We start from the raw sequence: 12,398 nt of genomic DNA, 5'->3' as shown, positions 1-12,398 counted from the left end.
GGGACGATCACCTCCCTAGCCCTGCTGGTCACACTGTTTCTGATACAAGCCAGGATGCTGTTGGCCTTCTTGGCCACCTGAGCACACTGCTGGCTCATATTCAGCCGACTGTCCACCATCACTCCCAGGTCCTTCTCTGCCTGGCAGCTCTCCAACCACTCATCTCCCAGCCTGTAGCTCTGCTTGGGGTTATTGCGCCCCAGGTACAGGACCTGGCACTTGGCCTTGTTGAACTTCATGCAGTTGACCTCAGCCCATCGGTGCAGCCTATCCAGATCCTCCTGCAGAGCCTTCCTACCCTCAAGCAGATCGACACACGCACCTAACTTGGTGTCATCTGCAAACTTACTGAGGGTGCACTCAATGCCCTCGTCCAGATAATTGGTTGATGAAGATATTAAAGAGGACCGGCCCCAGCACCGAGCCCTGGGGAACGCCACTAGTGACTGGCCTCCAACTGGACTTGACTCCATTTACCACGACTCTTTGGGCCCAGCTATCCAGCCAGTTTCTAACCCAACGAAGCGTGCACCAGTCCAAGCCAAGAGCAGCCAGTTTCTTGAGGAGAATGCTGTGGGAGACGGTGTCAAAAGCCTTGCTGAAGTCAAGGTAGACAACATCCACAGCCTTTCTCTCGTCCACCAAGCGTGTCACTTTGTCATAGAAGGAGATCAGGTTCATCAAGCAGGACCTGCCTTTCATAAACCCATGCTGACTGGGCCTGATCGCCTGCTTGCCCTTCAAGTGCCACATGATGACTCCCAAGAGGATCTGCTCCATGAGCTTCCCTGGTACTGAGGTCCAACCTCTAACCCAACACAAACAGTCCCCACTAAACCATATCACTAAGCTCTACATATATATAGCTCTAACGTATTAAATGTTCAATTTCAAACATCTGTTTGTCTGTCTGCCAAAACAATACCAGTTCTTGCTGTGTCTAGTACCAACAGTGGATTTACTGAACAGATTTCAGCTGCTAGTATTGTAGACTAAATGTACTAACAAAAAAAAAATAGAAATAACAGATATAGACATTGACTCACAATCCAGGAATATTACAGGAGCCAGAAAACTCCTTGGGTTGAGCACATATTCAAATTATGTTTCTCCATGCAAAGATATAAACATCTCAATTTTTTATCAGTTTGCCCCCACAGCCACAATGGCGACATTAAAACGTACTTAACTATCAAACACAAAACCAATGAAAACTGAAGATAAATGGTATTAGAGACTATTCCTGCTGCCACACAAGTCAGTGGAGTTTTCTCACCATCCTTCTTGGGTACAAAACCATGCACTGAATGTGCCTGAAGACAGAAAGAACCTTTCAAGTCATCCTTGTTATTATTAGCAGCGTACAATGTTCCCTTAATGTGGAAACATCGCAGATTTTGGGAATAGATGGGACCTCATGAAAATGTGAGATCTTGTATGACATGAGCTACGAACACCAACAGTTCCCGTATTAAGCCTATTGCTGCTGAGTTGCTGTAAATATTTGAGGAAGATAATTCAGTCTTGATTTAAAGCCTTACAGCTTGACATACACAGAACAATTTAAATAAATTACCTCTCATACACATGTATTGATATATTTTAATGGAGATACAAACACTATGATATCAGATATTAAGAAAACACACAACTCAATCACATGAAATAGCATTGCTAGCTGTCATTTTGAACGTTTGGAAAGTAAGAGGTAGGTAGCTCTGGTGTATGTCAACAGAAAACTAAGAAGGCTGACTAATCCTCTCACAAATATTAAGTAGCAAACAGGACAGTGCTGTAACTTGCAACTTCTGAAGATTATACACTTCCATTTAGAACAACTGTATTTCTAGCCCATATGGTTGTTGAAGATAAGGACAGAAAGATGAAGAGAATCAAATGAAACTTTGGATCTTGGTTATATTCCTTGTCCAAAACGTAAAGCAGTTTCCTGTAAGTATGAAATGGAAAGGAAGTATTTTGGGCTAATGAAAGTAGATGGGTACTGCAGTAGCAAAGAATTCAGAAAGCTCACATGCTTGCAAACCTACAGGAGAAATTCAAGGAAACCTCTGTGGAGGAGGAGACCACCCTAAGATAGCAAATCAAAATGCTTAAATTGTTCAGTTATGCATTTCCAGATTTTTGTTTGACCTACCCACTTTTTATTCAATTTCCTATTTCATTTGAATACTGTGATGAAAGAATAGTCTTGACCACGGCTGATGAACTGTGAAGCAGGGTATATCACCAGCATGCAGCGTTCCCACCTGCTTTTTGGCAGAGAGCACTGCAATGGTAGGAAGAGGAATCAGGAGTGTCTGTGGGGAAGGGAGAGACAGGAAGGGACCTGGCTGCTCCTCTGAGGCCAGATGGTAGGCCACTAAGTCATCTGTAAGCTGGGACATGGCAATATAAAATGGTCACCAATCTTTAATGTGAGATGGACACAGCATTTTGATTAACTAGAGTGAACACTGGTATACTTACAATAATGTATTTGAAACTCTTTATAATTTTGTCAGTAAGATGCATTCATTTAACAGGAGGGATGATCAGGAAGGGTTCTGAAGGACTTCGGTACAAAAATTTGACTAGAATCCATCTGCAGCAGAACCTACATTTCTGAACTAAAGTCTTGTGCTTCCATTTACGATGCCAAACTTCTTTCCTAACTCAGCACAGTTCAATTTACTGGAAAAAAAAAGTTAAAAAAAATAGCAGATGGGCAAATAAGGTAAAGGGCATTTGATTTAATTTGCCTCTCCTCCGTGCCAATATGCTACTTTGAAGGGACTGTAAGTGTGGGAGGGGAACATATGTGCATGTGGATTGTGCATCTCAGAGCATGTTTGCTGCTGGTAAGCAGTCTCCTCTTTCTTTATTCTTTCTTTCCACGGCAGTTCGAATGCACATTCACACAATGGGTAGTTCCACACTGTTATACGAGGACATGAGCCAGCAAATGGAGAATCATATTCCTGCAGTGACTAGCGAAACACTAAACCGAATGCCAGGTCAACCTTTTAACAAGAAATGGATTAGTACCCACTGAAAGCGTGGACAGAGACTTTGCGTAGTGCCAAGACAGAAGCTGGAAATAAAGGTTTCAACACCACCACAGAAATTGCTTGGACTTTCCTGGACTCCAAACCATGGCTTTGAATGGTTCTGTTTTGTTGGTTCTCAGCAAATTTTGACAGAACCTGCTGCCACTTAAACACACACTCATCCAAATTAGACAAAAGTCTTGGATCTGTCAACAGTGCTTCTCTATCTAAGGATGCAAGTAAAGAAGGTACTACTAATACTGAAGCACGAGACCCTGGAAGGAAAACATATTTGGCTGAAAGTCTAATACAGCCTTAGGGTAAAACCTGCAGTAACTCCGCAAGGGAATACTCATCCAGACAGAGCTGTGACAATGTCTTGGGCTTCTGGAAGCGGCAAGAGCATCTTAGAAATCTCCCTTCACTGACCAAGAAATGAGCAGCTATGCTAAGGATGTGAAAAACGGAGGATTCAGAATACACAGCATTGTATTCAAATTCTACCGTGCAGCATCTCCAGCAGTAGGCAAAAAAATGAAAAATCCCTTTGAGAAACCTGAAAGTGACAGAGTGAGAAAGTATAGCAACGTGGTTGATAGGTAAATGACAGACTTAAACAGGTGCTAGATAAACCTGAACATAGTTTAAGGACAGACCTGATTCATTCAACTGAAGTAGGTTCTCCAAAAAAGTACTTGCTCTACCAGAACTGATGGACTGGAGGGGGCCAACATAGCGCACTGATTGGAAACTGCTATCTGCCAACACAGACCCTGGTCCATGGAGTGTAGAACTTGAAGTCCCGTGCTTTGTCTGAATAAAGTTGGCTGCAGTTGTTGAGGCAAACATGGTAATACAAAGTCCATGACCCTTGGTAAAATAGGTTGAAAAAAGGCTTCTCCATGAACCTAGACAAGGACATGCCTGCCAGTTCTGGGAAAGGATCATGAGAGAAGACTGGCAGATGCCTGTGTGCCATTAGAGGGACTGGAATTCTGAATCCAGGATGGATTTGTTACCCTTTACCTATTGAAGGAATAGGTACAGTAAGTCTACCCATCTCAGAAGTAAAAAAACAAAAAAAAAGTAGAAATTCAAACAAGAACAGCTGCTTATTCAGAGGGATGAATTTATATCCAGCAACCACAACAGCCTGCAAGTCTAAAATGCAATGAAGCTGAAGAAGGTGCACACATACACACATTCCCAGACCACCTCTGTCTTTATACTTGGAAGACATAGCCATTGACACAACTGAAAAGCTGAAGAAGGAAGCATATTCCCTGTGATCTAGCCTTTATTAATGATTCTTTTTCCTGTGACAGGGCAAGTAGCAGTTATCCCAAATAATGTCCAGAACAGTACTCCTAAGAGACAGAGAGCCCCCAGGATTGGTGGGCTCACAGAGTATACACTAGGCCATGAGATGGTTCCACATCAACAATTGGTTGAGTTCCAGAATCTGGAGAGACTCTGTAGAGGATATGAAACCCCTTTCATAGGTAATCTCAGTGTTGCTCAAGTTTGTCACCAGCTTTAGTTCTCTGAAGAATTTGAGAAGCAGAGCCATTCAGCAGTCTTAGCATCATTGGTGCCAAGTATTGAGAGAACCAGATTAGTACCACTAGTCCTAAAGAACGTTATGGCAGTGCTGGTGGAGCTGAACTTAGGACTATTGTGATAAGCAGAGAGCTGCTGCAATGGATAAAGAAGAAAACAAATGCTTACAGTGCTTCATATTGGCCTTCAGTGGCTGAACTGGTTCTGAGGATGACCAAATCAGAAGCCTCTGTGGTAACCACAAGGATCTGAGAGGACTTGATTTTACCAGTCTGGAAGGGAGAAGACAGAGAGACTTTCTTGTGATGGATTTCTTAAAGAGTATGGCCAGTGGTAGATCAAAGTCAAAGCAGTCAGATTCAGCTAACTGCATTCCACAGCCCTTCATACCCAGGGTCCCACATCAGAAAAATCCTTTCACTGCCTTCTCAAGGCGAAATTTTCTGTCGTTGAAGCTCGGCTAGTTTTAAAGGACAGCATGCAGAGCACTCATTGGGAACACCACCTTTTCTGTCACACCAACAATACCCAGAGTTAGAGAAGCAAAGCTTTTCCTACTGGGAATTCATAGAAGCAACTGGACAATTAAAAAGAAATGAGACAGTAAAAGAATTGTCCATCTTATACTTGCACCAAGCAGGAAGAAGGATGGAGCTAAGCATGGCCTCTAAAGAATATCTTTCTGGTCTCAAGTGACAGGCCATTTCTATATCCATAATCAGAATGTATTTGTAGACTATCACTCCAAAATAATAATAATAAAAAGATCTTCCAGTTACAACTTCATACTACGTAACTGAATTCTGTAAACTTCAAAACTAGATCTGCTCATTTACTATCTCCTCTGTGTTTACTACAGACCTGTTTCATTTTGCACTTAATTGAATTATTACAGCTAATGGAAAAATGAGATGTGTTAAATACATACCTTTTTGTACTCAATTAAATCCAACTTAAATCCCATACACATATAAAGTTATAACTGATCATTGCACAATGCTAGTCAGCAGAAAACGCGGCATGATTAAACTTATAGGAAATTCTTCCCTACAAATATGCTAAGCCATCACCAGCTTCAGTACTGACAGGGCAGTTATTAACTTGTGATAATTTCCACAAAATTACATCTCCTATTAATTTCAGATAAGAAATAGACAAATCTAAGTTGATCTAGATGAACTGAAAGGCAAAGGAAATGAACAAATAAGAAAAACATACAACCATACTTCAGGTGAGCCTGTAGACACTGGATTGTAATTTAAAATACCTTATGTTAACATGTTCACATATTTGTTTACTTCTTTATCTCAAAACACATTTCCTTTTTTCTTTCTTTTTTTTTTTTGTTGTTCCTGGCCTTCAAACAAGTAACTTAATTTACTTCATGTTACAAAAAAACCCCAGACATTTAAGAAACCAAAGAAAATAGAAAAGAATGTTTCTCATTCAAAAAGAAAAATGAAAGAGTAGTCTTACTAACTCAGTTATTTCTGCATCAATTATGTATGTTAAAAGTAGTTTTCTACTACCAGCCATGCAAACTTAGGTTAGGAGCCAAAAATTAAGCTGTGATCTTTCTGACTTCTGCAACCCTGAAAGGTGAGTGCTATCACCACATAGATCTTAGTAACTCAGTCCTTTCCAGAGCACTTCAGACCACTTTTCAGTGCACACTAGGGAAGGTCTTTTCATTTATGCAGGACTACAAAGATGGTAGTGAGGCACACATATGAACAAAGCCCATGAAAATAGGGGTTAATCTTCAGCTTGAACATGTCCATTACAAAAATAATCCAGAGCAATATTACTTCTACAAGACAAACAAGGGCAGACAGTAATACTTTATACACCAAGAAGTTTTTATGTTTGGATGACAATGTCACTTGCCTATGATCCACTGAACAGAAATGTCACACTACTATTCAGTAGAAGTTCTAGTTTGTTGGAAAGGTTCTAGTTTGTTGGAAAAACTCTGTAAATGTTTAAAGAGCTGCTTTTACAACCTATCCACTTGTGGTTTTTTTTTCTCCTTCACCTTTTTCAGGTACAGAGCAATATCATAGTCTTGGTGCCCACTCAAGATACCTTCTACGAAACCTTCACTTGATAAAACTAACCCAAACATAAGTTGGAGAAAAGAAAGCTGAGTGGGATATGGACAAGGTTTATTAAATCACAAAATCAGTGGGTACGGTGAATATTGAACTGCTATTTAACAAATTGTACAATGCTTGAACTAGAGAACACCTGTTAGAGCTAGCAGGAGATTGGAGGGGGGGGGAGGGAGGAGAAGTAAAATAACGTACTTTTTAATGCAGCTGGTAGCAAATTTCTGCAATTTGCTGCCGAAGAATACTAGAGGCAGACAGCACTGAAAAAGAATATAATGGTAACAGGTCCATAAAAGTCCAGATACTAAAGGGATAAGGCAGACGTCCCATTGTCTGTGGACAGCCTAAAGGGAATGGGCTGCAGAAAGTGGACAAGCTTAGGTCCTGTCCTTAACCAGTATGTCCTATTCCCTATGCTGGAGGCAGAATGCTGGGACAGAGGGACCCTGGTGATAACCAGTAGGGTATTTCCTATGCTCTATAATATTCAGAAAGTTTGGAAATTCATTGTTTTAAAAGGTAATGAACTTGGATACCAGGACAAAGCATCAACAATTTACACTGCTGTTCATAGATGTGTCACAAGTCAGAAGGACATGTCACTGTAAGAGCCGTGAATGCCTACAGCAAACAACACAAAGCAGTGAAATGTGGTACTGATAGGGTAAAATGCATCATGCTGGATCCAGTAGCCTAAGGGAGGTGAAGCTGCTGCTCCATGCCTCCAGCTCCAACCAACAGTGAAGCTTAAAATGTATTCCCAGCAGGTGCACATACACAGAGCACACATATATACCACATACATACATATATGTGGCTGGACATGCAGATTTGAGCCTCCACACTATCCCTTGCACTCCCTCATGTATCCCACGCTCAGGCAGCAAACCCCCTTAGTCCAAAAGGTGACCTGCGGAGCTCATACTGATGGCTCATGGTGTTGCAATGGGCCTGGGGATAGCCCCGTCAGAGATTATTTGGGTTGTCCCCTGCCCAGCCCTCATCTCTCTGTGCTCCTCTGTGGATGTACAGACAAGATTTATCACATAAAACCTAACAGGTACTCCAGCAGTCAGCCAGCCCTGAAAAACAATGACTTTCCACTAGCTTTCTAAGCCCTAACATACATAATTAATCTGTCACAGGTCATCTGTTTCTTAAAATAGCCCGTGAGGATCAATCTCCTTTCAGCATCTGTTAGAAATCATCGTACGTTGCTTGTCATAAACCGAATATGGTTATTAATAAGTAGGTAAATCATATTATGAACCAACCTGTTAGTAGAGGGCTTTAGCCAGTAACTTACACAGTCTCAACTGCTACAGCTTTAGCGGCCTTATCAAGGTCAATGCAGCTACTCAAGTGGTTAAAACAAAGCATTTGTGTCTCAGCAAAATTGGGGTGTTACAGATCACAGCGCCTGATCTGCAGATACACATTGCCTGGGCCTCATCCAATGCCCATGGCCCAGTGGAGTCTTTTCACTGATGCAGGAAGGCTTTGCATCAGCCTATACAACAGCAACATAATTTTCCTTTTTGCTGTTTCATCTTGGTTTTGCTTATTACCTCTCTGTTGGTCTTCTGTTCCATTAAGTTGTTTTTGTGCTTCTTCAATTTTGTCTGCAAGAAAGAGAAGTCATTATTAAAATATATTTAAAAAAATGCAAGTTTTGAGAAAATCATTTACTGAAGTCTGTCTTGAACTGTCTGTTTATATTGAGGAGTAATACCATTCACACATAAATATGCAGCACATTATAAGTAATACTGCCATTTAAAATTTCATCATGTTTTACCAGCAAGACTACTGACATGTTAAATTACACAGAACTGCAGAGAGAAAAGCAACGGGATCAGATTTGCAGTCAACAGCTAATCCCACTGCAGCTTCATACCATCAATAATTTATGCAGTCAGGGGATTCATCAGAATAGGTATTATTGTGCATAACAGGGTATTTTAATATGTTTTTGGAAAGTGCTGTTAGAACAAGGCAATGCAGCATTAAGCATTGTGATACAAACAGCAAATAGGATTTGATACATGAAGCGTCAGAGCCAATGCTGCCACAAGGGAGTAGCAGGGGATGAGCAGTAGCCCCATGCTAATTCCTCCGCAAAACTACCCATCGTTCATACTCACACAGTAGGAGCAGAAAGGAGCCTCAAGCCTTTAAGCTCTCTCTGCTGTTAGCACAACGCCTGCTGCCCCCAAACTCATGCGTGCCAAGAAAAGGAATTGTGTTTCCACTGCTGTGGCACCACAGATCTGGCTGAGGGGGTGAGCCTCAATCTGTGTATGTCTGTTTACATGTAAAGCAAGAAGAAAATGGGCAGCTGGAACAAACGAAAACTCGAGGCTCATTTCTTTTTAGTAGAAAACAGTCCTTTGGTGTGTATGAGGGAAAAAGAGGTCATGTTGGTAAGGAGCAGTGGTGTGAGGACAGGCAGCACCCCGCACTGCACCGTGGCCTGACTGACCAAGACCTGAGCTTGGAACGTGGCTTTCAGACATCATCGAACATTTCCCAGAATACACATGAAAGCTTTTTTGAATGGTGCAGTTTTTGTAATATTAAATTGAAAGAACAGAACAGAACTGCAATCACCCAAAACCTCTCTGACTGTACTGGTACGGTTTGGGAAATACCAGGCTTCCTGGCTACCATACCAAGGGGGAAGACAGGCCTGCAAAGGCTTCACCTCTTTGTTCACCAGTGCAGAGGCTGGGTTTTGCTCTGACTATTTACTCTCCATCCCTATGCAATGCAAGGTTTCTAGAAGATGGTCCTTTCTTCAACAGAATCAAAATCAGTGGTTTTAAACAACTTTTCTAATACTTATGAGCTGAACCACTGAAGGATGTTTGTTCATCATTTGTTCACGGTTGGGAAAACAATTTCAGACTTCATTGTATTCTCAGTAGAACTAAAGAACTGTAACTGAACCAGACCCTTGTCAGATGATTTATGCCTGAGTTCTCTTCAGCTTGCTCCAGTCCTGCGTTTCTGCCTCTCAAACCTAGCACCTGGCTCCTTTTCTTACCAATGGTGGGTAATTTCTCTCCTGCATGCAAAGAACACAACAGACCGACCCACACGCATGGTTACCAACCAGGCTTCCAGAGCTAGAGCAAACTGAGCTGCTGATGAGAAAGACTACCCCCACAACTTTAAAAGCCAAATGTCTTCCTTTTTCCTCTGTGGTTAGCACGACGTACATATGTATTTAAAGCAAAGGTTTTTTTTGTTTTTTGTTTTTTTTTTTTTAATATATGCAGCTTCTTCTGTACTGATTCACCGGCTGCTAAATGCAAAACCTAAGTGACTCAGAAGGAGAACACCACGTTGCTCGCTCATCACTGACCCTGTTACATGGGCTCACTTTAAATCACTCACTTCAAGTCTTCATTGTTGGACAGCTTTCTAGATTAAGCTACTGCTGAAATAGTGTATGTATCTATACTTTTTATTATTGAGAAAGGGTTCTGTTAAAAAATGCCATTTTTTTAACAGAAAGAAAACAAAGCATCTTTTATAAATACATGTCACTAATGCTATTAGAAAAAACGCATCTAACAATCTTTTTGTAGAAAAAAAAAGTTGTAGAAAAACGCTGTTTTTCTACGGATTAGTTCTTCATAGAAAGGTGATGGAATAAGCTATTTACAGAATTGCACAATACCCGATGAGCTACCTGAACACACAGGAAAAAATAAACATTGACGAATTAATCCAGATTTACCAAAAAGCAGCAAGCAAGCAAAACCACAGACTGGCTATCAAATTCATATCCCCTCTGTTTAGAAATATATCTAATGTACAAGATGCAGTGTTTAGCTCTTGAGAGGACGTAAAAGATTTGTCACCAAAATATTATAAACAAGCACACTGACAAATGTAATTTCATTAATAAAAGAATTACCTGAATACTTCACATAAATACTAAAATAAATTCAAGTGTTTGAATTCACAATCATTCTATTTTAAAGAGAAAAATTACTTACGTATTTTGGAAATATGTAACATTAAATTGCCAGAAAGATAAAGTATCTTGATCTCCTAAACTCAATTATCTCATTTAAATGAGAGAGAGAGAGAGAGAGAGAGATGAGTTTCTATCAGAAATTCCCAACTGCTTCTTTGTCAAACTGTAATCCCAAACAAAGAACCACAGACAACAGAAATAATAACTAGGTAACCATATGCTTTGTACACAGCCAGAAAATCTTCTACACTTCCTGCATCTCCTTAAATCTTTTTCCCAGTGAGTAACATCAATTTCATAGATGTCTTTCTACCTGTAGAGGTATCTGTGCAGAAGAGTTTCAAGAACCATGAGCACAGCAAAAATATGAATAGTGCTTCTGGTGACTCAGGGGGTGGCTGTGGATTGCCAAACAGCAAGCAAAGACCTGAACAGAGAGGGCACAGCATCAGGAAAGGGATTTTGGTGATGAGTTGGGCAAGGTCTGCTGAGTTGTAACCATGCACAGCAACGCCTAGCAAGCCCCTGCTGCTGCACTGTGTTGCTAAATCTTGACCGAGACCAGATACTTCCAATTTTGATAATATATGTAGTATAGGTAGGAGGTCTACCTGCTAGCACCTTCATTGGGCACAACATCCTTTTAATGATCCTTACCGGGTAGCTGCCCCTTCTCATTAGGACACCGAGGCATTTTTCACATCCCAGTGCTAAATCTGGAAGAGTGCTAAATCTGGTCTGTGTTTTACAGTTCCAGACACTACATTGGTGGCTGCCTCCTAGAATGGTTCACAATAGTTTTAGCTTTGAGGGAAGAACTGGGTTACCCCAAAACACTGTTGGCTCAAAGGAAGGAGTGGGTTATCCCAAAACACTGCAGAGAAGGAGGGAAGAGCATGGAGTTGAGTAAGCAACTCACTGAAGTTAAACTGAAAGGTGACTTCCCTTTGTTCTTCTGAATACTCACAAGCATAACAAAAATAACTTGCTGAATAGCAGAGCATTTATATCATCTAGTCATTTCCTTCCCTTTTGTCCCTTTTAATTAGCCTTAGGTGAAACATTTTCAGGCAAATTATTTAAAATAATGTACCCTTTCTTTCATAATTGTATTATAGATTCTCTAACAGTAAACACCTTTGATAACTCTTAAACAAAAATACCTTATACAAAGATCATCTTGCAAAACCTAGGAGGAACCGAAAGCTGCGAAGTCCACTGTTAATTCAAAATAATGTCAGGAAATAACATTATCTGATCTAATACTCACTTAATTTTGATTTAGCGTCCTTTCAGTTTTAAACTCACAGTACTGAGGATACTGCCTCACCTGAAATTCTACAAAGGAGACATTTGTGTATCACTAGAATACTATTTAATTTTACTAGGATAACAGAAAGTAATATTACTTCTGGAAATTTCTGGTACGCTGCAGGTATTGCTCATACAATGACAGAACAGTGCCTAGCTGGGCTGTGGGCTTCTTGCAAGACACATTCTAGTACTGCCAGCAGACATTCTTCTGAATGGCATACATCTAGAAGCAAATGATGACCACGTGAATGCACGCTCTCACTTAAGGCAGGACACTTCTCATTAAGTGCTCGCTAGAGGCGAACAATAACAAAAGGAAATTGTGGTGCATCCATCAAGTAGAGGAGACCAACAATGCCACACATCATGGAACCAACT

At 40.8% G+C, this 12,398-nt stretch overlaps 1 protein-coding gene across 12 annotated transcripts in view; it reads right to left on the bottom strand.

The window, feature by feature from the left end:
- Window positions 1–12,398, bottom strand: part of HIVEP1 (HIVEP zinc finger 1) — a 128,419-nt gene that overhangs the window by 53,962 nt on the left and 62,059 nt on the right. For 11 of the 12 annotated variants that reach the window (XR_005263008.2, XM_027451471.3, XM_072033219.1 and 8 more), the window contains one exon: window positions 8,287–8,340. The exons of the other annotated variant lie outside the window; for it this stretch is intronic. Coding sequence is in view for 9 of the 11 variants with exons in the window: in XM_027451471.3 (XP_027307272.1) it covers window positions 8,287–8,340 (54 nt within the window). In the remaining 2 variants the exon portion in view is untranslated. The remainder of the gene's footprint in view (window positions 1–8,286; window positions 8,341–12,398) is intronic. 12 annotated transcript variants of the gene reach the window in all.

Source organism: Anas platyrhynchos, chromosome 2 (assembly GCF_047663525.1).
Source record: "Anas platyrhynchos isolate ZD024472 breed Pekin duck chromosome 2, IASCAAS_PekinDuck_T2T, whole genome shotgun sequence".
NCBI lineage: Eukaryota > Metazoa > Chordata > Aves > Anseriformes > Anatidae > Anas > Anas platyrhynchos.
Note: the sequence above shows the minus strand (reverse complement) of the source record. Positions and strands in the feature narration are given on the sequence as shown.